The sequence below is a fragment of the Thalassophryne amazonica genome, chromosome 11, assembly GCF_902500255.1.
Source record: "Thalassophryne amazonica chromosome 11, fThaAma1.1, whole genome shotgun sequence".
Classification (NCBI taxonomy): Eukaryota; Metazoa; Chordata; class Actinopteri; order Batrachoidiformes; family Batrachoididae; genus Thalassophryne; species Thalassophryne amazonica.
The window spans coordinates 26,022,718-26,049,455 of NC_047113.1; the positions used below are offsets into that span (position 1 = coordinate 26,022,718).

Sequence of the window (26,738 nt, forward strand, 5' to 3'; positions counted from 1 at the left end):
ATTTGAACACATGTGAAAATCAATGTTAATATTTGGTACAGTAGCCTTTGTTTGTAATTACAGAGGTCAAATGTTTCCTGTAGTTTTTCACCAGGTTTTCACACACTGCAGCAGGGATTTTGGTCCACTCCTCCATACAGATCTTCTCCAGATCTTTCAGGTTTGAAGTTTCAGATCCCTCCAAAGATTTTCTATTGAGTTCAGGTCTGGAGACTGGCCAGGCCACTCCAGGACCTTGAAATGCTTCTTACGGAGCCCCTCCTTAGTTGCCCTGGCTGTGTTTGGGGTCATTGTCATGCTGGAAGACCCAGCCATGACCCATCTTCAATGCTCTTACTGAGGGAAGGAGGTTGTTTGCCAAAATCTCGTAATACATGACCCCATCCATCCTTCCTTCAATACGGTGCAGTCGTCCTGCCCCCTTTGCAGAAGACCACCCCCACAGTTTGTTTCCACCCCCATGCTCCACGGTTGAGATGGTTTTCTTGGGGTTGTTCTCATCCTCTAAACATGGTAAGTGGAGTTGATTCCAAAAAGCTCTATTTTGGTCTCATCTGACTACATGACCTTCTCCCATGCTTCCTCTGGATCGTCCAGATGGTCACTGGTGAACTTTTAACAGGCCTGGACATGTGCTGGCTTGAGCAGGGGGACCTTGCTGCCCTGCAGGATTTTAAACCGACAGCATCATGTGTTACTAATGTAATCTTTGTGACTGTGGTCCCAGCTCTCTTCAGGTCATTGACCAGGTCCTCCTGTGTAGTTGAGCTTTCTCAGAATCATCCTTACCCCACTGAGATCTTGCATAGAATCCCAGACCGAGATTGACAGTCATCTTGTGTTTCTTCCACTTTCTAATAAATAATCATAACAGTTGTCTTCTACCAAGCTGCTTGCCTGTTGTCCTGTATTCCATCCCAGCCTTGTGCAGGTCTACAGTTTTGTCCCTGGTGTCCTTAGACAGCTCTTTGGTCTTGGCTATGGTGGACAGGTTGGAGTGTGATTGTGTGAACAGGTGTCTTTTATACAGGTAACAAGTTCAAACAGGTGCAATTAATACAGGTAAAGAGTGCAGAATAAGAGGGCTTCTTAAAGAAAAAGTAACAGGTCTGTGAGAGCCAGAATTCTTGCTGGTTGGTAGGTGATCAAATACTTATTTGCAGCAGTAACATACAAACGATAAAAAAAAATCATACATTGTGATTTCCGGATTTTTTTTTTTTTTTAAGATTCTGTCACAGTGGACATGCAGCTAAGATGAAAATTTCAGACCCCTCCATGATTTCTAAGTGGGAGAACTTGCACAACCGCAGGGTGTTCAAATACTTATTTTCCTCACCATATGATGTAGGACACTGTGCTCGTTGGGACCTTTAAAGCAGAAATGTTTCTGTACCGTTCCTCAGATTTATGCCCAGAGACTATTATGTCTTGAGGTCTACAGACATTTCTGCTGCTTTGAAAATCACAGTGGCCTACATCATCCATAAATGTAAGAAGTTTGGATCCACCAGGGCTTTCTCAAGCTGGCCGCGCAGCTAAACTGAGCAATCTGGGGACAAGGGCCTTAGTCAGGGAGGTGCCCAAGGAGCCTATAGTCACTGTCAAAGTTCCAGGTTTCCTATGTGGATAGAGAACCTTCCAGGACAGCCATCTCTGGTCTTTGCCAAAAGGCACCTGAAGGACTCTCAGACCATGAGAAACACAAGTTCTCTAGTGTGATGACACAAAGGTTGAACACTTTGGCATGAAGGCCAGGTATCATATTTGGAGGAAAACAAGCACCATCCCTACATTGAAGCATGGTGGTGGGAGCATCATGCTGTGGGGATGTTTACCAGCAGCAGAAACTGGGAGACTAGTCAGGAGTGAGGGAAAGATGAATGCAGCAATGTACACACATCCTGGATGAACACCTGCTCCAGAGTGCTCTTGACCTCAGATTGGGGTGATTGTTCCATCTTTCAACAGGACAATAACCCTAAGCACACAGCCAAGATAACAAAGGAGCAAGGACAACTCTGAATGTCCTACAGTGGCCCAGCCAGAGCCCAGAGCTGAATCTAACTGAACATCTCTGGAGAGATGTGAAAATGGCTGTGCACCAACGCTCCACATCCAACCTGATGGAACTTGAGAGGTGCTGCAAAGAGGAATGGACAAAACTGCCAGATAGATGCACCAAGCTTGTGGCATCATGTTCAAGAACTGAGGCTGGAAGGGGAATCAAAAATATTGAGCAAATGGTGTGAATACTTAAGTACATGTGATTGTTTATTTTTAATTAATTTGCAACAATTGCCCCAGTTTTAACTTGATTTTACAAGCTTTGAGCATTACAAAGTTAAAGCACATCACTGCACAATAGTGGTTTGTGCTATGGTAACCATTAGACCATTAGCCTGGATGAGCTAAAAACTGAGGGACAACGTAATACAACCAAGTACTCTTGACAACTCTTAGGACATGGCTTCTGGGGATGTTTGAGAAACTGTGCAGTGCATCTTTTGTGCATTGCATCACATTTGCAATTTTATTACATCCTCCAATCTGCTCTGATGGGGGAAAAAATCTAAAAAAAAAAAAAAAAAAAAAAAAAATTTACATAATTCATATGTTTTTACTTTTATTTCTTTAAAGAAATCAATTTTCAATGACTGAGGCACCAAAATATTAACACTTGATGTCTTTTCTCTGTGGTGCTCTTAAACATAGTTTGCACTGTACATACGTATATAACATGTTAACTTGCAGCAGCCACACAATGTCAATATAGTCAAGTCACAGACAAATCCCACTAATGGCACTGTGGAAAATGCTTTATTTCGCAGGTCACAACAAAACCATTTTGAGGCCACAAACAAAAATTCACACATCTTGAAACACCTTCCACCATCAATCTTGCAGTTTAGCAAGCACGAGGTTGCCAAAAGTCTGTAGGTTTATGTGTTTGAGAGCAGAAGCATAGAGTCCTTTTGATAATACTGCCCAGTGTCCTCTCACTTGAAGATCTTGCCCTGGCTGAAAGCTTTGCCTACATGCTTGAAATCACCCTCCCAGGCAAAATACTCCTTCACCATGGTCTTACACTCCTCACTGTCTGGGTCCAACTTACGCCAGTCATAGGATTCATAGTCGATCTGCCAATCCGGAGACAGCTATGGGAAAAAAAAAAGACAGCAATTTATGTATTTTAATACAAGTGACCCTTAAAACCTGAGGAGCTGAATGCTAAAACCACACACACACACACATTAACTGAACATTTTATTAAGGGTCAACCAATATGGCTTTCTCAGGACCAATACTTGTAACTACCAAGTAGGGATGGAACTGGTTCAGATACCGACATAATTCACGTATTAGAAAATACCGATCCAACCTGTGACATATTCCAATACCATAGAAGAGCCACTGTGAATCCTCTGAACTGCTGTTGTTGCTCTCTGCTCGTTTACTGCTGCGTGGGAGGAGTTTTTGAAGCCAGACTGCTTGAAAGAGCTCTCTTACTGCAGTTAGCAGCAAATTTCCACCTGGCTCTTGGGTTCAAATTGTGTTCATCAAGCATGGATTTTCTGAAAAATGAACTGAATTGTTGCTGAAAATGTGTGCTAAAAAGCTAGCCGCTTCACTGTTCCAAGGCTGTGAAATGCCAGATTTGCATGCAGCCAAAAGAGATTCTGTCCGCTGAAAAAGAAAAAGTATCCATTAAAATCCTGCATGTGAGAGGCGATGACAACATTTACACGAAAGATCTAAGTTTGCACAGCGTGAAAACAGCAAGAGAAAAAGGGTGTTGGAGGGAAAGTGAGAGAGAGGGAGGCAGGGAAAGAGAGGCAGGGCTGTCTTTTGTCTTTAAGTCTAGAAAAATATGGCTATAAAAATCTATTTAAAAAAAAGTACTTACAGTAGCGTTCAGAATAATACAGTAGTAGTGCTATGTAACTAAAAAGATTAATCCAGGTTTTGAGTATATTTCTTATTGTTACATGGGAAACAAGGTACCAGTAGATTCAGTAGATTCTCACAAATCCAACAAGACCAAGCATTCATGATATGCACACTCTTAAGGCTATGAAATTGGGCTATTAGTAAAATAAAGTAGAAAAGGGGGTGTTCACATTAATAGTAGCATCTGCTGTTGACACTACAAACTCAAAACTATTATGTTCAAACTGCTTTTTTTTTTTTAGCAATCCTGTGAATCACTAAACTAGTATTTAGTTGTATAACCAGTTTTTCATGATTTCTTCACATCTGCGAGGCATTAATTTTGTTGGTTTGGAACCAAGATTTTGCTCATTTAGTAGTGTGCTTGGGGTCATTGTCTTGTTGAAACACCCATTTCAAGGGCATGTCCTCTTCAGCATAAGGCAACATGACCTCTTCAAGTATTCTGACATATCCAAACTGATCCATGATACCTGGTATGCAATATATAGGCCCAACACCATAGTAGGAGAAACATGCCCATATCATGATGCTTGCACCACCATGCTTCACTGTCTTCACTGTGAACCGTGGCTTGAATTCAGAGTTTGGGGGTCGTCTCACAAACTGTCTGCGGCCCTTGGACCCAAAAAGAACAATTTTACTCTCATCAATCCACGAAATATTCCTCCATTTCTCTTTAGGCCAGTTGATGTGTTCTTTGGCAAATTCTAACCTCTTCTGCACATATCTGTTATTTAACAGAGGGACTTTGCGGGGGATTCTTGCAAATAAATTAGCTTCACACAGGTGTCTTCTAACTGTCACAGCACTTACAGGTAACTCCAGACTGTCTGATCATCCTGGAGCTGATCCTTTGTCATTCTGGTTATTCTTTTATCCATTTTGATGGTTGTTTTCCGTTTTCTTCCATGCTTCTTTTTTTTGTTTTTTTTTGCCCATTTTAAAGCACTGGAGATCACTGTAGATGAACAGCCTAATTTTTTGCACCTGTGTATAAGTTTTCCCCTCTTCAATCAACTTTTTAATCAAACTACACTGTTCTTCTGAACAATGTCTTGAACGTCCCATTTTCCTCAGGCTTTCAAAGAGAAAAGCATGTTCAACAGGTGCTGGCTTCATCCTTAAATAGGGGACACCTGATTCACACCTGTTTGTTCCACAAAATTGACGAACTCACTGACTGAATGCCACACTACTATTATTGTGAACACCCCCCCCCCCCCCGCCTTTTTTTTTTTTTTTACTAATAGCCCAATTTCATAGCCTTAAGAGTGTGCATATCACGAATGCTTGGTCTTGTTGGATTTGTGAGAATCTACCGGTGCCTTGTTTCCCATGTAACAATAAGAAATATACTCAAAACCTGGATTAACTTTTTTTTTTTTATCACATAGCACTACTATTATTCTGAAGACTACTGTATCTTAGATGCACCTTCTGGCAAATTGTAGCTGAACTTTCTGATCTCCTTTTTAAGAAAATCCTCATAAAATTAACAATGATGACAATAATAATAATATTAAAGCAAACAGAACTCTGGTATCGGATCGGAAACGCATCGTATCGGCAGATAGCCAAATCCAGCTATCGGGATCTGATCGGAAGTGAAAAATTGTAGATCGGTCCATCCCTACTACCAAGGTAACATATTTGTCTGCATAAAACTGATTTGGCACAGCCCTATATGACACACAACATGAAGCTGATACTACAAGGAATAGGACCCGACTTCCTCATTTGTGGAATCAGAAATATGACTGTAGTGACACATCTGCAGTGGGAGGCAGTCCTAAACCACACTAAGTCTTATGTCAAAAGCCAGTTTTCTTTACATGTATACTTCCATGTCATCACATTACTTCAAGCTGCTGAAAGTGTGTCTGCACTGAGCATCCCAGCAAGAAACAAGAGAACTGTTCTGCATTCTCAATTCACAGAGCTTTTTGAGACTTTCACAGATAAAAAAAAAAAGCTATCTGCCATTTAGTTATTTATAAAAATCCTACTTCATATATCTGACATTTATTAGACTTGAATAATGGATTTTAGACATTTTAATGCCAATTAAGGCCCTATTTTCAGAATAAATTCAAAGCCTTCTAAGATTTAAGAATCTGCAGGAACGAAGCAAATATATTTTGTTGGACTTTTATAGCTCGGTAAGTTACTTTTTACACAGTCTTAACATTATGCTCTCACATTAGACCATCCTTCAATATTTTGTCAATTTTGTTTTATTTTGCACAAATGACAGCAACTCATAAAACATCACTCTATAGAGATTAAAAATATAGGCAACACCGCTGTTCGATGATCACATCCATGAAATACACCAATTCACATAAATGTCAGCTTTTCTGGCTCGCTCTCATCGTCTCCTCCTGTTGCTGGTGGCTGTAAACTCACAGACACAGATCAGGGAGACAGCAGTTCACAAATGTGTATCACTATGCTTTTAGAATTAATGTTTCGGAAGAAAAAGGCTACAGTGACTGCAGCTGTATTAGAGCCAACATAGCACATTTTAAAATGAAATTATCTTATCGGTAGTAATAATGTTCGTGACTGAAATGTGAACAATTATGGAAATTTAGCATTCTCAGTCATTTTCTACATGATGAAAACATACATAATTCACTACAGTGGAGCTAGTTCACTTTGTGGTTAAACTGGCTCTTTCACTAGTTATTTTCTATTCAGTGAGGGATTACAATGTGAAAATATACCAAAAAAAGGCATTAAATTAGCATCTTTACAACCTGTGTGGTCACTGAACCACTGCAGTTGTTTGTGCCACTGAACTTGGATATGGGGGGTGTCAAAATCTCACTGCACATCAGTGATTACACAGCTGAATGGTATATTAACTTGAAGAGAAATGATTCATGAACTAAAAGCATGAGAAATCAATTGTTTGACAAGACTCATGATCATTTACCAAACTACAAAACCCTGCACTCACATGGAGACAATTTGTTTATTTTTGCACTACGTGACCCCTTTAGTTTTGCCTATTTGAACAACAGTTTAACTGGGGTATTTTTCGTTTCCCAATCTGCTTCTTCAAAGTTAAAATCTGAATATAAAACTATGTAGAGCCCGACCGATATATCGGCCGGCCGATATTATTGGCCGATATAAGCCCTTGTCAAAGTACTCACTATTGGCCGAAATTTTGCCGACAGAACGCTGATAATTTCTCATCAACAGTTACTGAAATAATGTTTGTGTCTGCAATGTAAAATGTCCTTGCACCGTTTGTCCAGTAGATGGAGCTCTGACTCCATTCAACTGAGAGCTGCTTACACCCCTACTTAAATGTGTTCACCGGCCCCCGTAGTTCGCCGTCACACTGCACCTGGCTGACAAAAGCATACAAGTTTATAAGGATCTATATCCTTATCCTGAACCTATATCTACGTTGCAGCAACAAGCGGTACAAGATCAGATGTATTTCACAACTCTTTTTAAGGATATGTATTTGCTAATTTCACAAAGGTTTAATTCTTGATTGCATTTTTTGAACTTGAAAATTCTTCTCTGTTATAAAGTTAATCAATATGAGGACAATGCTTCAGCTTTTAGCTCATACCTTTTTTTAAGGGTCCAAAAAAGAACATTTTATTCATTTAAAAAATAATAATAATAATATCAGCTGATTTATCGGTTATCTGCATTTTTTTTTCATCCAAATATCGTTATCGGCATAAAAAAAAAAATCCATATCGGTCGGGCTCTAAAACTATGAATCAAATATTTCTACAGTTTTATGCATTTAAAAGGTCCGTGGCTGTGTTTCATTAACTGTTCAGGCTTAATTAAACTACCAGCACAATAGCTTTTGAACCATTTCTATGACTAAGTTACGTCTTGTGAAAATTGATTTCCTGTGAGTTGCATCTATATGAAAAGCATTTAACGGGTGTTTTGGCTCGCCAGAAGAAGGCAGGGGGAAAAAAAAAATGGCCACACAGACAATCACATTCTATCAATCATTTCCTCATCAGGCAAAACCAGATGAATCAACTGATCAATAAAATGTACAACTTTGAAGTTCCTGCATTTCCAATGAAAATTTGCAATACAAAGTTATGTACCCACAGCATGAACCAGCCTTTTTACCCACTGAACTAGAGATGGCTGGGATGAATATGGACACAAACTGCTCTTCCGCCGTCGTGTTAAGACTGGGTGCCACAACTAGACACTGCCTTGCCAATGACGGGACAGTTTACTGAACACAACAGAGGGCAGATTTTTGTCAATTCTGCAGCCATGGTACAACATGTGTACATGCTTGTGACGGGTGCAGAAACATGACTGTAGTCTGAATAATTGAAAGAATTTACTGCTGAAGCGACACTGTTAAAACTGTAAAAAAAAAAAAAAAAAAGTGGAAATTACAGAATCACTTACAGGGAAAGCCAGTTCCTGGCCTCTGAAGACCCAGATCCCAGAGATGCTGCTGTCATTGGCAGTTCCAAACAAGATGACACTGGCAAAGGCATTCTTTCTGAGTTTGTCTAGACGCTGAAACATACCTGTGGGTAGGGAGAGACAACAACAGTATAATTAAGTGACAAAGAATTCCCAGCATTAATAGCACAGATTGAACCATAACATTTTCTTTAGAGTTAAATGTGTTGTCAAGTTTAAGAAGCAGACTCCCATAAATTTCAATGCACGAACCTCAAATGAATCAAATGGCCGGTCTCACCTGTGATGAGGTTGCAACTCATGAAAAGTTGTGTAAGTTCCTGAGGGTATTTATACTGGCTGTACCAGATAGAGTATCCCTCGCGGTCAAAGTGCTCCCAGAAGTGGGGAAGAGCTACAGACAGGGTATCCTCATTGGAGTACTTTCTTTTGAACTCATCCATGACAAATGTGCTACAAAAAATAATAAAATACATTGATTTAAAAAAAAAAAAAAAAAAAAGACATTTGCTCAGGTCATATACAACAACAGTTTGTCCAGTCACAACTTTGTATGTTCCGTTCAAATATTAGGATTTCAAATTAAACCAAACAAAACGTCAACCACCCCAAGATCTTTCAGTAAGCTTCATCTTGTTTTGTATACCCACAGCATGAACCAGCTTTAATACTCACTGAAACAGAGATGGCTGGGATGAATGTGGACTCTAGATGCTCTTCCCCTGTCAGATTAAGACTTTGTGCCACAACTGGACACTGCCTTGCCCAACGACAGGGGATTATCTGCAATCCCAATGAAATACTACAAATCCATGCAGACCAGTTTATATCAAATACATGATCACCTTTCAAATACAGACCACACAACAAACATCCCCGCCTTTCCAATTTAAATGCCAATACAAAATCTTTAAGGTTACTGATAAAGGCCACTATTCAAACAAACACCAAGCCTCACTCGTAATGCTTTAGCAGACATTCTGTTGGATCAAAAGGGAATCAAAATTTATATTAAACAGTGAGAACTGGCTAGCATGTGTAACCAGAGAGTAGTGTAAACTTCCAAACCATAGTGTCATTCAATATGGCAGCTTCAGGCATTACTTCAACCAGCAGTCACTAACATATACTTCAATTATGTGGCCAAATTTTACATGCACAAGAAAACTAGCTGAAGACTGTTGTGACTGAAGTTGCCCTAAAACTGTGATGATCACAGGGAAAGGCTACAGACTTCTTTACCTTTTTGGCAGATGTGCAAAGGGGTCCTTTGCTTTTGGCTCATTCGCCAAAACAGCATCACAATCATCCATTTCCTCTTCAGCAGGAGGCTTTTTATCTTCTTTCTTTTCTTCCTTTTTCTTCTCTTTCTTCTCCTGGGGCTTAGACTCTTTACCTCCTTTTTCTTTTTTCTGAGGAGTCTCTTTCTTTGGTTGTAATTCAGCAAACTTCTTGGCTGGAAGAACAGGAGACAGATGTTTTTCATGATACATTTTAAGAGTTTAGCTACCAGTATGAAGAGGTGGGTTTGCCCAGTGATGCCACCCAACTGTGTCCTTGGAAAAAATCTGTGTAGCAGCTTTAAATGGGTACTGGCCTTGGCTGGGAAAGGTCCTTGAGCAAGGTCCTTGATCCCAAAGTTGCTCCTAATGTATAGTGAGCACCTGGCATGGCAGCACCCTGACATGGATGTGTGCGAGAATGGGTGAATGTGAGTCATCATTGTAAATCACTGAGCTTCTGATTCAGTGCTAAATAAATGCTTGACTTGTACAGCATACAGGACATAATGTGATCATAAGTCAATCAGACTCTGTAGTGTGTAAACAGGAATTTTCTTTAAACAACTCATGTAGGCCAATAACTGGATTACAGGTGTCCTTGTATAAAGCCAGAGTCCCAACAGTGTTCAGCTGAATGTGGACAGTGTCATTTACTTGCTAGTAACTCACCATCAAACTGGGCCATCTTTTCACACAGCTTGACCTCCCCAAGGACAGTCTTGAACTGAGGTTGGTTGACACAGGTGACAAACCAGCGAGTCACATTGGGGTAAGGCTGACGAAAACTGGGCTCCAGGACCTACAAATATGAGAGGCAATAGGCTCCTATAACAAGGCATAGAGAAAATCTGGAGAAATTTTTTAAAAATCATTACATATTTGACAAGTACTCCTGCATACACACAAAATTTAAAACTTAGAAATATGAAATGTCACATCTTGCTCCTGCGCCCTCACATGCCTACAGACTGTACATAATATGCCTCTACCACTGGCTACATTCACAATCACATGCAGTCACACGGTACAAGATTACATAATACGAATGATCCCCACAGCAGAATCCAAGGATGTCATTGGGAAATTATAAAATAAATGAATGGTTAGAAATGAGGGAGCGAAGCCACTGAGGCTCGGTGGCCTAACCTGATTGGTTGACCACTCAGAAGCTGTTGTCTGCTCCAACTACAACATTATTCACTTTAAGTGTTTACACAAATAGTAAGAGCTTAAGTGGTCTCAGTATAATTATATTTGACATAAGCACGTTTAACAGTGTAGCACAGACTAAAAATAATTTCACAGATGTTTGGCTGTGTGTAGGACAAACCTGCTTGTAAAGCCACAGCATGGAGCACACCACACTGATATCAGCCAGGCTGACCCTCTCTTCCACCAGGAAGGTACGAGTGTTTAAATGCTGATTGAGGAGCATCAGTACCCTCCTCACATCCTCCTTGGCCTGTTCTGTAGCCTGAAGACATACACACACACACACAAAAAAAAAAAACACTACAATTGATCACAAATCTCACAGTACATCCATAACGCATTCACAATGCTCCATTTCGCCACATTTTATGTTAGTCTTATTCCAAGATGGATTAAATAAAAATTTTCCCCTAAACATTCTCTTCACAATACCCCATAATGGCAACATGAGAAAGGTTTTTGTTATTTTTGCACATTTATTTAAAAAAAAAGACAAGTATTCACACCCTTTGCTCAATACTTTGTTGATGCACCTTTGGCAGCAAATGCAGCCTCAAGTCTTCTTGAATATGTTGACACAAGCTTGGTGCACCTATCTTTGGGCACTTCTGCCCATTCCTGTTTGCAGCACCGCTCAAGTGCCATCAGGTTGGATGGGGAGCATCAGTGCACAGCCATTTTCAGATCTCTCCAGAGATGTTCAACCAAATTCAGGTCTGGGCTCTGGCTGGGCTACTAAAGGACATTCACAGAGTTGTCCTGGAGCTACTCCTTTGATATCTTGGCTGTGTGCTTAGGGTCATTGGCCTGCTGAAAGATGAACAGTCACCCCAGTCTGAGGTCAAGAGTGTACAATGCTACATTCATTTTTCCCCTCAATCCTGACTAGTCTCCTAGTTCCTGCCACTGAAAAACATCCCTCACAGCATGATGCTGCCACCACCATGTTTCAGTGTAAGGATGGTGCATGGTTTCTTCCAAACATGACACCTGGCATTCACACAAGAGCTCAATATTTGTATCACCAGCTGGAGGTGCCTTTTCGCAAACTCCAGTTGGGCTGCCATGTGTCTTTTACTAAGGATTTGTCTGGCCTCTCTATCATACAGCCCTGATTTGTGGATTGCTGCAGAGATGGTTGCCCTTTTGGAAGGTTCTCCTCTCTCCACAAAGGAAAGCTGGATCTCTGACAGAGTGACCATTGGGTTCTTGGTCTTGTCCCTGACTAAGGTCCTTCTCCCCCATTCACTCAGTTTAGATGGGCAGCCAGCTCTCGGAAGAGTCCTGGTGGATCCCAATCATTTCCATTTACAGATGACGGAGGCCACTGTGCTCATTGGGACCTTCATACAGCAGAAATGTTTCTTCCTGTATCCTTCCCCAGATTTGTGTCTTGAGACAATCCTGTCTTCGAGGTCTACAGACAATTCCTTTGACTTCATGCTTGGTTTGTGCTCCGACATGCACTTTCAACTGTGGGACCTTATATGTAACAGGTGTGTGCCTTTCCAAATCATGTCCAATCAAGTGAATTTACCCCAGGTGGACACCAATTATACTGTAGAAACATCTCAAGGATGATCAGTGGAAACAGGATGCACCTGAGCTCAATTTTGAGCTTCATGGCAAATTAATTTTGTATCTAATGATGCATTTTCAGCATCTCCTAGAAGAAAAAAAAATCTCAAAAGAAGTGCATATTTCAAATCAATCAATTTTTTTATATAGCGCCAAATCACAACAAACAGTTGCCCCAAGGCGCTTTATATTGTAAGGCAAGGCCATACAATAATTATGTAAAACCCCAACGGTCAAAACGACCCCCTGTGAGCAAGCACTTGGCTACAGTGGGAAGGAAAAACTCCCTTTTAACAGGAAGAAACCTCCAGCAGAACCAGGCTCAGGGAGGGGCAGTCTTCTGCTGGGACTGGTTGGGGCTGAGGGAGAGAACCAGGAAAAAGACATGCTGTGGAGGGGAGCAGAGATCGATCACTAATGATTAAATGCAGAGTGGTGCATACAGAGCAAAAAGAGAAAGAAACAGTGCATCATGGGAACCCCCCAGCAGTCTACGTCTATAGCAGCACTAAGGGATGGTTCAGGGTCACCTGATCCAGCCCTAACTATAAGCTTTAGCAAAAAGGAAAGTTTTAAGCCTAATCTTAAAAGTAGAGAGGGTGTCTGTCTCCCTGATCTGAATTGGGAGCTGGTTCCACAGGAGAGGAGCCTGAAAGCTGAAGGCTCTGCCTCCCATTCTACTCTTATAAACCCTAGGAACTACAAGTAAGCCTGCAGTCTGAGAGCAAAGCGCTCTATTGGGGTGATATGGTACTACGAGGTCCCTAAGATAAGATGGGACCTGATTATTCAAAACCTTATAAGTAAGAAGAAGAATTTTAAATTCTATTCTAGAATTAACAGGAAGCCAATGAAGAGAGGCCAATATGGGTGAGATATGCTCTCTATTCTAGTCCCCGTCAGTACTCTAGCTGCAGCATTTTGAATTAACTGAAGGCTTTTAAGGGAACTTTTAGGACAACCTGATAATAATGAATTACAATAGTCCAGCCTAGAGGAAATAAATGCATGAATTAGTTTTTCAGCATCACTCTGAGACAAGACCTTTCTGATTTTAGAGATATTGCGTAAATGCAAAAAAGCAGTCCTACATATTTGTTTAATATGCGCTTTGAATGACATATCCTGATCAAAAATGACTCCAAGATTTCTCACAGTATTACTAGAGGTCAGGGTAATGCCATCCAGAGTAAGGATCTGGTTAGACACCATGTTTCTAAGATTTGTGGGGCCAAGTACAATAACTTCAGTTTTATCTGAGTTTAAAAGCAGGAAATTAGAGGTCATCCATGTCTTTATGTCTGTAAGACAATCCTGCAGTTTAGCTAATTGGTGTGTGTCCTCTGGCTTCATGGATAGATAAAGCTGGGTATCATCTGCGTAACAATGAAAATTTAAGCAATACCATCTAATAATACTGCCTAAGGGAAGCATGTATAAAGTGAATAAAATTGGTCCTAGCACAGAACCTTGTGGAACTCCATAATTAACTTTAGTCTGTGAAGAAGATTCCCCATTTACATGAACAAATTGTAATCTATTAGACAAATATGATTCAAACCACCGCAGCGCAGTGCCTTTAATACCTATGGCATGCTCTAATCTCTGTAATAAAATTTTATGGTCAACAGTATCAAAAGCAGCACTGAGGTCTAACAGAACAAGCACAGAGATGAGTCCACTGTCTGAGGCCATAAGAAGATCATTTGGTAACCTTCACTAATGCTGTTTCTGTACTATGATGAATTCTAAAACCTGACTGAAACTCTTCAAATAGACCATTCCTCTGCAGATGATCAGTTAGCTGTTTTACAACTACCCTTTCAAGAATTTTTGAGAGAAAAGGAAGGTTGGAGATTGGCCTATAATTAGCTAAGATAGCTGGGTCAAGTGATGGCTTTTTAAGTAATGGTTTAATTACTGCCACCTTAAAAGCCTGTGGTACATAGCCAACTAACAAAGATAGATTGATCATATTTAAGATCGAAGCATTAAATAATGGTAGGGCTTCCTTGAGCACCTCTTAGACCCTAGAGTCCCCAAATTTGGAAACTTGCCCTGTTTTGGAACATTTGAACACTCATAACTAACCAATGCTGACACCAACATATGCTTATTATGCATCAAAATGTCAAGCAAAGTAAGTCCTCTACAAAAGTATCCACTTCAATCACATATCAGCTAACCACAGCTGAAACGCCAAGCAAATAAAGACATAAATCTAATTCATTTTTTTGGGGAAAAAACCTCATTTACTCCTACCAAGTATTATTTACTTTTATTATTATTTACTTTTTTGCATCCATAACATCCCCTAAGACCTGTCTTTTTGCTGATCCAAACTCTAGCATTTTTGACCTTGTACAAGCTGAGAAATAAATCATAATGTATCGGTATTTGATTTTGGTGAAATAGGCTCTAGGGCTTAAGGGGTTAGATGATCCTAGATTCAACCTTTCATTTAAACTGTCAATGATAATGTTGAATTTAATAGACCATGACATGGAAGTAGGACCTGGAATAATTTTCCTTTTAATTGTAAACCAAATTATGCATTAACTCAGAACAATTAAACTACATGAAATTCATGAAGACTGAAAAGAATGTTACAGCATTTCAAAAACCATAGCTAAAGCTTGTAGAATATTTTGAAAATCATGGTAAAATATCAATAACACACGTTATAGTAAATAAAGTCACATATTGTGTACATTCCTGTAAATCCACTCAAATCCAGTCTTTTTTCCCCCATAAAAAAGTCTACATTAATAAAAACTAATTTACATTCTGGTGTAAATTCATGTAAATCCATTTAAAGCCACAATGCATTTTTTTCCCCAATGAAAGATAGCCTAGATTAATAATAACTGCCCCTGCAGTTGATAGCCTTGTTTGTGGTGAGAAACACTGCTGAAGTTGTTGCATTGATTGCATGGACCTTTAGGAAACTTTGCGTTTCTGTTTTATTGTGGTGACAGAGGAACTGTTTTCCACATGAAGGGTACTTCAAGTAGTTGTGACACCAGAAGCATTCAGCTTCCTTGTGGAGTCCGAGAAATAATCTCTGAGCTCGTCTTTTTCCTCCAGCCATGACCACTGAAACTTCTTTTTGATGATGTCATCAGTCAGTGTAATGTCTTGACTGTGTGGACAAGGCCGAAATATCACTTTTGTGCAAAATGCCAGTGTCCTAACACTCAAAGTCTGAAAAGGCTGTAGTAAGAGCCAAGTTAAATATGATGCAAATGTCACATTGTTATATTTCATGTCATTTGATGTTACACAGGTCATACATGTTAAAAAAAGGGTTCAAAGCGTATTAACGTGGGATTAACATAACAAGGACCCCCCCCTCACCTGTCCTCCCAGCAGCAGCCAGTTTAAACTGCTGTCTCCAACACATGGAACGTGCAGTTACAGACAGTGGAGGCTTTATTCTTTTAATCACTGTTGTTTTTCAGACTATTTTCCTCTTTGTTCAACTTTGCACTGAAATGTGAGACCAAATGCACGTACAGACAGCCAGAGATGTGTGTCCGTTCACTCAGACACCACATAGAGATGAGTGAGGAAGAGCATGCACAATTAGAGAATCAGGTTCATTTATCCTAAGTCTCATCAAGAAAAACATGCCGCAGGAACGTCACTGAAATATGTAGATATCTTACCAGATTTCATTCCAAATGCAGCTGAAAATTAACTTTATGTCAGCCAGGTGAAGGATGTGAAGTGCTAGTATGACAGCACTGTTCACTCGCCAATGTAGCAAGCGATACTGTCAAACCCTGGCATATTTTTTAATTTTTTTTTTCCATTTATATAGCGCCAAATCACAACAGAGTTGCCTCAAAGCACTTCACACAGGTAAGGTCTAACCTTATCAACCCCCAGAGCAACAGTGGTAAGGAAAAACTCCCCCTGAGGAAGAAACCTCAAGCAGACCAGACTCAAAGGGGTGACCCTCTGCTTGGGCAATGCTACAAACATAAATTACAGAACAATTCACTGACGAATATACAAGAAATGCTATTGGCGCACAGGACAGGAGGATCGCCAACACGAATACAACTCCCATCTCTGGATGGAGCTGCACCTTAAACAGAGAGAAAAAACCATCAGGCATCAGAAAGACAAAAAAAATGTCATGTCAGTTGTGAACTGAAAATGCAGTTACATACCTGCTTGTTAAACTGCATGATTCCAAGGGTGGGGAAGACCCACGTACTGGCAGGAGGGATTATCTCCGAGTCAGCAAAACTCACCCACTGCAGCACCTGGGCTGCAGCCTGAGGAAAGGAACCACGAAGGGCTTCATTGCTCACTGGAGTTAAGAGGGAAAACATGCATAAAGTGAATGGGTGGGCGGGATCTCAGTCATTTAGCATCAAGGAATCACAAATTTTTAAAAAAACCTTTTACTAAAATTTGCTAATTATAAGAAGTTCAACTTAAAAATAAGCTGCTAAGAGGTAGACTTGCAACACCCATCAGCCACCAGCAATTAAAAAATAAACTCATTGGCAGTACTTAGGTTGCACAGTGCCACAGTAAAGTTATTGCAGTGCCAAGACCAGAGATGTAATCAGTCTCATCAGCAGAGCAGATGAACCATTTTCAGTATTACTGTGCTCTTTGTGCCTTTTTGTTTCGTGATAAGAAATTTAACAAATGGTATTGAATGTGAAAATTCTCCACAAAGATCAATTTGTCATTAAAGTACAACTGTGTTTTTGATGCTTACATTTAAAATAAATTTTAAGAAGTCAACCATGGACTAAATCCCCATTAATTAGTACACAAATCATTATCAATGGACATTTTGAGAATTTTACAATTTAAATTTATTACTTGCAAAACTCCGTATACAATACTTTGTAGTACAAGAAGTTGGACATGAGGGCCCTACAGGAAACTACCACACTGCAGTAAGGCTCATTTCAACCCATACGGTCAACTAATATATTGGTCAGATTCTAGCTAAGATCATACCTCAACCATTAAGTCCCCTCTGACCCCATTTAAGCAGAACAAATATACCATTAAAAATGTTTATCAGGGGAAGAAGAAGAAAGAAAAAAAAAAGGTCAGATGCACTTTAAACAGCAAGCTAAAGATCAACACTGTTTTCAAACGTATTGACGAGGCACCTTAAGAATGACCGTTCAAATATATGCCATCTCTCAACATGAAAATGATCAGGTTGAGCAGTCGCATACTAGACTGCAGCAACTGCATGTTTAAAGACATGCTGCATGTCATTTAACGTGCCAGTTAGCAACACAACATCAAAGTATTCATGATAATAAGTCTCTCCGCGCACATGTGGTATTAGTGGTCGATGTATTTTACTGGTAATTATCCCTCTCGCTCGCCGAGCAAGCCAGTGCATTTTCTGAAAATGTCTTACTCTGCAGTTCAATGCTTCTTGGCATGACATACATTTTAGCCAACGCAGAAACACCTCGATGGTCGACAGGCAGTAAAATGAACGCCGCTACATTCGATAACAAGGCTTCCTTGCTTTCATTCAAAAGTGGTGGCTCGGATTTACATAGGAGGCACAGAGAGATGACACATTTTACCCAGAAACTCTTAATTTTCTGTGTGTTTGTGAATCCTAACGTGTGCTGCAGAGTCAGCACACATAGCCGCAAGGACACAAAAGCATGAATAATCATTTTAAACTCGACCTTAGACACCATGGGCCTGAGCTTGGCAATATTACGCAACCGAAAGAAGAAGACCAGTTGCCTTGAATGGTGTTCTAGTGACATGGCTTCATCAAAGATCACCCCACGATTCCTCAGTTTAGTTTTGGCCAAGTGGTTTGGATCACCGAAGTGCTGCTTGATGGTGGGAATGGCACTATCCGGGCCGAGGAAAAACAGTGTCTCTGTTTTTCCTGGGTTGAGTTAAAGGCTGCTGTTGTTTAGCCACTGCTTAGTTTGTGTCATGCAGCTGGTTAAGGAACTCAGTTTGTGAACTTCAGAAGCCTTAAACGAACAGTACAACTGAAGATCATCGGCAGATAGATGGTAGGGCACATCACTGAACTGCTAGATTATCTGACCAAGTGGAAGATCATACAGCAAAAACAGGAGAAGGCCCAGAACACAACCCTGGGGCACGCCACACAACAGATTCCCTGGCTCGGACATAATGTGGTTGACAAACACACTAAAACTCCTACAGCCAGGTATGAGGAGAACCACTGGAGCACTGGACCGGACAACCCAATCAGATCACGTAGCCTGTTTATCGGGATCTGGTGGTCGACCGTGTCGAAGGCCAAGGACAGATCCAACAACTGTTTTTATTGTTACAGCCTTATTCAAAAATGGATGAAATTCATGTTTCGCCACACCCCCTCCTCAAAATGCTACATACAATGCCCCATAATGACAATGTGGAAAAAGTTTTTTTTTTTTTAAAGATTTTTGCAAGTATATTAAAAATAAAAAATAAAAAAATCACATGTACATAAATATTCACAGCCTTTGCCCTGAAGCTCAAGTACATCTCGTTTCCACTGATCATACTTCACATGACTATACAGCTTCACTGGAGTCCACCTGGGGTAATTTCAGTCGACTGAACATGATTTGGAAAGGCACACACATGTCAACAATTAAGGTCGCAGACTTGACAGTGCCTGTCACAGCACAAACCAAGCATGAAGTCAAAGGAATTGTAGACCTCAGACATAGGATTGTCTCGAGGCACAAATCTGGGGAAGGGTATATAAACATTTCCGTTAAGCACAGTGGCCTCCATCATCCATAAATGGAAGAAGGTTGGATCCACCAGGACTCTTCCTAGACCTGGCCGTCCGTCTAAACTGAGTGAACGGGGGAGAAGGGCCTTAGTCAGGGAGGTGACCAAGAACCTGATGGTCACTCTGTCAGAGCTCCAGCAGCCCTCTGTGGAGAAAGAAGAACTTTCCAGTAGGTCAACCATCTCTGCAGCAATCCACCAATCAGGCCTGTATGGTAGAGTGGCCAGACAGAAGCCACTCCTTAGTAAAAGGTACATGGCAGCCCACCTGGAGTTCGCCAAAAGGCACCTTAAGGACTCAGGGAAACAAAATTCTCTGGTCTGATGAAACAAAGATTGAACTCTGGCATGAATGCCAGGTGTCATGTTTGGAGGAAACCAGGCACCATCCCTACAGTGAAGCGTGGTGGTGGCAGCATCATGCTGTGGGGATGTTTTTCAGCAACAGGAACTGGGAGACTAGCCGAGATCGAGGGAAAGATGAATGCAGCAAGGTACAAAGACATCCTGGATGAAAAACTGTTCCAGAGCGCTCTAACCTCAGACTGGGGCGACTGTTCATCTTTCAGCAGGACAATGACCCTAAGCACGCAGCCAAGATATCACAGGAGTGGCTTCAGGACAACTCTGTGAATGTCTTTGAGTAGCCCAGACCTGACTGAATGAGCAAAGAGGAATGGGCAAAACTACCCAAAAGTACAAGTACCTGTCTACCGCCACTCTTTTTTGTCCTTTATCACATGCATATCTGTGCAATAATGTCTGTGTAATCATTTTAGTTCATCTATACATATTTATACTCTGTTTTTACTAAATCAGTTTCACACCAGCATTTTTGCATTTACCAGCAAACATGACGTTATACTTTATATACTTCAGTCACCTTTCTTTAATGTAATTTTTTTCCCGTCCTACTGTACAACTTTGTGCTGCTGCAACAAATAATATTCCCTGTTGTGGATCAATAAAGCTTATCTTTCCTTAAAATTAACAGTTATCACTTAAAAACAAGCCATCATTAACATGACATCACACTTGTGTAAACTTTGCAATTAATCTGAGGCTCCGTTCTTTACGTTAGCAGCTATGTTCCATTCAACAGCGCACTGTAAAGTTTCCTCAAAGCTACGTGAACGATGTCAGCAACACTCAGAAAAACAAGTATTCATGAGTACTTTGTTTTCGGTAGTCGCCGTGTTGCGAATGCTGCATATTTTGAGACCGCTTGTACAACCCCAATTCCAATGAACTTGGGACGTTGTGTAAAATGTAAATAAAAACAGAATACAACGATTTGCAAATCCTCTTCAACCTATATTCAATCGAATACACCACAAAGATGAGATATTTGATGTTCATACTGATAGACTTTGGTGTTTTTGTGCAAATATTTGCTCATTTTGAATGGATACCTGCAACATGTTTCAAAAAAATTGGGACGGGGCAACAAAAGACTAGGCAAGTTGACGAATGCTCAAACAACACCTAATTGGAAACAGGTGAGTGTCATGATTGGGTATAAAATGACGAATGCTCAAACAACAACACCTAATTGGAAATAGGTGAGTGTCATGATTGGGTATAAAAGGAGCATCCCCAAAAGGCTCAGCCATTCACAAGCAAAGATGGGGTGAGGATCCCCACTTTGTGAACAACTGCGTGAAAAAAATAGTCCAACAGTTTAAGAACAATGTTTCTCAACATTCAACTGCAAGGAATTTAGGGATGCCATCATCTACAGTCCATAATATATTCAGAAGATTCAGAGAATCTGGAGAACTTTCTACACATAAGCAGCAAGGCCAAAAACCAACAGTGAATGCCCGTGACCATCAATCCCTCAGGCGGCACTGCATTAAAAACCAACATAATTGTGTAAAGGATCTTACCGCATGGGCTCAGGATCTTACCGCATGGGCTCAGGAACAATTCAGAAAACCATTGTCAGTTAACACAGCTCGTTGCTACATCTACAAGTGCAAGTTAAAACTCTACCATGCAAAGCAAAGGCCATACATCAACAACATCCTGAAATGCTGCCGCCTTCTCTGAGCCCGAGCTCATTTGAAATGGACAGACGCAAAGTGGAAATGTGTGCTGTGGTCTGATGAGTCCGTGTCCTCCGGACAAAAGAGAAAAAAGACAATCCAGATTGTTACCAGCGCAAAGTTCAAAAGCCAGCATCTGTGATGGTATGGGGGTGTGTTAGTGCCCATGGCAGGGGCAACTTGCACATCTGTGATGACACCATCAATGCTGAAAGGTACATCCAGGTTTTGGAGCAACACATGCTGCCATCCAATCAACATCTTTTTCAGGGACATCCCTGCTTATTTCAGCAAGACAATGCTAAGCCACATTCTGCATGTGTTACAACAGCGTGGCTTTGTAGTAAAAGAGTGCAGGTACTAGACTGGCCTGCCTGCAGTCCAGACTTGTCACCCATTGAAAATGTGTGGCGCATTATGAAGCGCAATATATGACAACAGAGACCCCAGACTGTTGAACAACTGAAGTTGTACATCAAGCAAGAATGGGAAAGAATTCCACCTAAAAACCTTCAACAATTAGTGTCTTCAGTTCCCAAACGCTTAGAATGTTGTTAGAAGTTGATGTAACGCAATGGTAAACATATCACTGTCCCAGCTTTTTTGAAACGTGTTGCAGGCATCCATTTCAAAATGAGCAAATATTTGCACAAAAACAAAGTTTATTAGTTTGAACATTAAATATCTTTTCTTTGTGGTGTATTCAATTGAGAGGATTTGCAAATCATTGTATTGTGTTTTTATTTACATTTTACACAACGTCCCAACTTTATTGGAATTGGGGTTGCACAAAAAGTAATCCCGGCATATGATTGGATGGTCACTAACAGCCTAAGTATCAGTTGTTATGATTTCTGTGTGACACGTCCTTTAAGACAGTGTTTTAAGGCTGCGTCGACTCTAACAGCACAAAAGAAAACAGCACAAAAGAATTAGTTACATATGTAAATATTTTGTTCGTTGGCCAATTTGTCAGTCTCCCGTGGAGTTGAGGCGCCAATGCACAGATGATGTCACATTTCCAGAGTTCTGAACTGAGCAGAAGGATTTTCCCAGAGAGAGCGAGAGCGAGAGAGAGAGAGAGAGACTGATTTCTTCAAGACATGGAGTTGCGCATACTGCGTCGGTCCTTTGTCCAGAAGTGCTGGACCTTTGACCAATCCAAAAGCCTGAATGAATCATTTAAAGACAAGCAGAGGACAAAATGGCAAACAAAAGTGCAGGCAGCGAGAGAGCTCCCCGCCTGATCGCTGCTCACTGTTTCGAACATGCACAAAACTTTCAGAGAAACTTGGCAAACATCAGCTGACAAGGAATGCATTTTGCAGATGGAAAAAGGACTTGTCAGACAAAAAACAAGCTTAAGGAATCAAAATATGTTTGTTTGATCAGTCACAGTGACTGGGGCTGTAGAAATGTAGTTTATTCACAGTGCACAAAATAAATGCTAAGAAAAATAAATGTAAGAAGTAAATGTGAGCCTTACAGTAATGAGCAATGGCATTACTCTCAAACAGACAGAAACCGTCATCTCCCTGGTAGGCTGGAACCTGTGGAAACAGCAACATGATACACATGCAAAGTTTAGTCGTCAAAGGAAACTATGTTGAATGCATGCCAAAATCATACATATTTAAGTGTTTGCACATTAAGGCATACATTCTTCTGAATTACTGTGTTGATTTTAGTTTTGTATATTAGTAGCAGGTTAAAATGGTAAACATCACACCCTCAACTAGATGATATTGAAAACATCTTGTATTCTTCATTTTGGTATTTGCTGTGCTTTAATCATAGTCCAAAACTTAAAACTTTTTCAGCAGCACTGCGCTTATATTAAGACAACTTTGCATCACTTATCGTTGTTTTTGTAGACTTGAGCAGTCACACTGACCTTGCCCAAAGGAAAGTTGTTGAGGAAGGCAGGTGTACGGTTCGTCTGCCCGAAGGTGAAAGCAGGTGGGCTGCTGGCCACTTTGAGATGAGCACCGCTGTACTGGGCTGCAATCTGAGCCTTGAAGGCTCGCCAGTTCTCTGGGTATGTGTACAGAGTCTGAAAATTGGTAAGAATGATCACTGTTACACAAACCATCACCAGAAGCACTTAAAAATAATGGGGTAACTGACAATGCAAAATCAACACTATTGGTCTGGTGTTATGCCAAAAACTGACACCATGTCAGAAAATTAATGCTCTTTAAATAAACGCTATGTGAGAGACCTTTCAGTATTTAGGTAGGGAAAATGCATTTTTGTGAAGCAGGAAAACTTAACTTCCACAAGTATGGGTTACTCACCAATTTGGCATTGATGAAGAAATTGATACTTTTTGCATTTCCAATATTCATGCACAGAATTTAAACTAGATGGACACCAAGTCAACCCAATGCATACATTTTGTAATTTAACAGAACTGCCAATACAATAAAGCAATAATGTCTTCCATTCATTCATTCTCTACTGCTTATATAAGCAGTAGAAAATAGACTAGAGAGCTCCCCCACACATCCCTATCCACTGCCACGTCTTCCAACTCTTCCTGGAGGATTCCAAGGCATTTCCAAAGCAGCTGAGAAACAATTCTTCACGCATATCCTGGGTCTTCCCCGGGGTCTCTGCCCAGTTGGATGTGCCTGGAAGACCTACCAAGGGAGATGACCAGGGGGCACCCCCACCAGATGCCTGAACCACCACCACTCCTTTTGATGCAAATAAGCAGCAGTTCTATTCTCGAGCCCCTCCTGATATTGCGCGCATACCGGTTGTAAACATTTAACACACTGTGATGCCCACCTGTTTTGCAGTCTAATCACATTGCACAAAGTTGTGTTTTTGCGCTAAACATGACAGAAACACAGCAAAGCAATGAATATCTATTGAAAAGTTAGGGTGTGTACACAGATGACTGAGTACACTGAATTAAAATAAGTCATAGCTTAAGAGTCTTCGTGTTCACTGCGGTAAACATGTAGGAATCCTGTTCACTTTTAGGCTGAATCTCAATTCTATCCCTCGGCCCTTACCCTTACCCCTTCCCCTCCGTTTTCTGCGGGCACGAGAGACAGAGGGGTGTCTCAATTCTCTTTTTGGAGTGAGGCGGAAGGCTACAAACCCCTTCAAAGGGAGTGAATCTGGATGCACACTCCGTCTGGAGGGGTAGGAGGAGCTTACCACTGTATCCACAGAAACAAACATGGAGCCAAAAGTCACACAATGTAAGCGGCTTTCATTACAAATTACACTGTTTAGAAAGTTATAACTTGCCAAAAAAACTTTACAGGCAATTGTCTATGACAGCAACGTGTATGCTGCTGGATGCATGTTGCGTATATTGTTGTTCTGAATATCGCAACTTCGCTCATGTGCTGAGGCATTATAATGCACATACACACAAATGCTACAATAAGACACTTTTATATCTCACAATGGAGAAAATCATGATAAAGCATAAGCACGTTAATTTGTATGTTCATAAATCTTTAGCGACCCCGGCTGTTGGATTTCAAGGTTTAACACGTGTGTATTTTGTAAGCAAACAGGGAACCCTGAGCACACTCATCTCCCAATAAGCTTTCAGGCAGAAAATGAGAAGTTTCATCAATGGGAGTAAGTTGCAAAATATATACATACACACACATGTACATGTGTAACACATAACCTGACGTCCTAATAGACTGCTATTATTTAACAAAGGAAATTTGTAAAATAGGGCTGGATGCAAAAAATGGGACAATTTGAAAAAGAAATATAAGGTTAACAGTACTAGATGCAGCCCATAACATACATACAGGTGCTGGTCATATAATTAGAACATCATGAAAAAGTTGACTTATTTCAGTAATTCCATTCAAAAAGTGAAACTTGTATAATGTATACATTCATTCCACACAGACTGATATATTTCAAGTGTTTATTTATTTGAATTACTAATTAATTCATTAATTACTAATCCATCAATTAATGATTAATCAATTAATATTATTACTATTAACTAATCATCAGTGTTAACATTAATTACTAATTAATCATTAATACTATTAATTACTATTGTAAATTACAAATTAATTATTAATACCACAAAATTCTCCGACATGATTGCGATGTGTCAAAGAAATCTGCAACTTCTTCTATTTCTTTGCATTTACGCAGAAAGGCGAGAAAATAAAAAGAGCAACAGCCTACTGCAACAAGTTTCGCTTGCATGTTGACAGTGAAGACGGCAGTTTGAGACGGGCGGTTTTTTCCCCCATGGTGGAGGTGTGTCTCAATTCATAGGGCTAGAGGCATACCCCTTCGCCTTACCCCTTGTTTTAAAGGGGTAGGGCCAAGGAAGGGGCACAAAAGAGAATTGAGATTGGGCCTAAATATAGTGTACAAGTTCTAAATCAATACTAGCCAGATGAACCATTTTTGTCCAACTCAAAAGAAAAAACAATCAAAATAGAGCCTAAGTTTACAAAAAAACACCTCAACATTCTCCTTTAAGCATAAGTGACACACAGCTATCTTGATCCATTCGTGTTTATCCTTAGGATTTGTTAAGTTTTATGCATTTCAGTATTTCCTCAGACTGCAATAACATGCACACATATGAAGCGTTTCAATTTGTAAAGTACTCACACACAGATTATCCAATTTCATGGCAATGAATCAGTTTTCGGTTCCACCAAACGTTAAACTATTTCAATGGATACACGACGCACCACACCACTACTAAAGACCCTTCAAAACTGTTAAACTAAACGTTGGACTTGTTGCCAGAAATGAAAGACTGCATGAAATTCCACTACCGGGCGTTTTCGACTGTTTAACTAAATACATCATTATTAACTAGCAACAAGCGTAAACTACGATATTCATGTGCTTATTATTAGCTTGACTTGCTTTGCCTGCTAGCTCATCATCGTAACGAGTACAAAACCTCATGTTTTAGTCGCGTAATTTGTCAAGTATTTTTAAAAACATATACAAGTTGATTTTTTTTGGAGGAAACTAGCATACACATAAATGTTGCACAACTCAGAGAAGATAAAAATTAGCTGCGGTAACGTGGCACACGCCTGGGCCAGAAGCAACGTCAATCATTTTCAATGCAACGTCAGTCTAGCCAAAGGGACTTAGAATGAATGATTTCTCAGCAAATAATTAAAATATCAAAGTACTAAAAGAGCCCAAATGTCGTCTATACGGTAACGAGGACAATAACCGTGCGGATGGGAGCGATTTTCAACGGACTGGACCACAAAAGAAGAGCTAAGGATCCATGAAAAATGCCTTCTCCATCTTACTCACCCCTGCCGCCATCTTCAGGACGAGAGAAAGAGCGAGGCCGCGCGTCAGTGACGTATTTACGGCCACATTACGTGCGCGCACTCAGAAAATCCGCGTCCCCGTGTTGCTTTGTTTGAACGAGATGCTTTTCCAACAAATATTTTTGAATAAGATGTTGGTT

At 40.4% G+C, this 26,738-nt stretch overlaps 1 protein-coding gene across 1 annotated transcript; it reads right to left on the bottom strand.

The window, feature by feature from the left end:
- Positions 1–2,801: 2,801 nt before the first annotated feature.
- Positions 2,802–26,698, bottom strand: eef1g (eukaryotic translation elongation factor 1 gamma). Its single transcript, XM_034181142.1, has 10 exons — positions 26,579–26,698; positions 23,181–23,339; positions 22,773–22,836; positions 16,643–16,785; positions 11,005–11,148; positions 10,344–10,473; positions 9,634–9,847; positions 8,672–8,844; positions 8,371–8,495; positions 2,802–3,158 (listed from the first exon to the last, which is right to left on the bottom strand). Exons 1-10 carry the CDS (start codon positions 26,588–26,590, stop codon positions 3,000–3,002), a joined length of 1,323 nt encoding a protein of 440 aa, XP_034037033.1. The 5' UTR covers positions 26,591–26,698; the 3' UTR covers positions 2,802–2,999.
- Positions 26,699–26,738: the final 40 nt, after the last annotated feature.

Bases quoted from the DNA above. Each gene is read 5' to 3' on its own strand.
- eef1g (XM_034181142.1), bottom strand. The intron at 11,149-16,642 runs GTATGTAACTGC...GTATGTCTTCAG, and splicing joins TCATGCAGTTTAACAAGCAG to GCTACAGAACAGGCCAAGGA. The intron at 8,845-9,633 runs GTAAAGAAGTCT...TATTTTTTGTAG, and splicing joins TTTGCACATCTGCCAAAAAG to CACATTTGTCATGGATGAGT.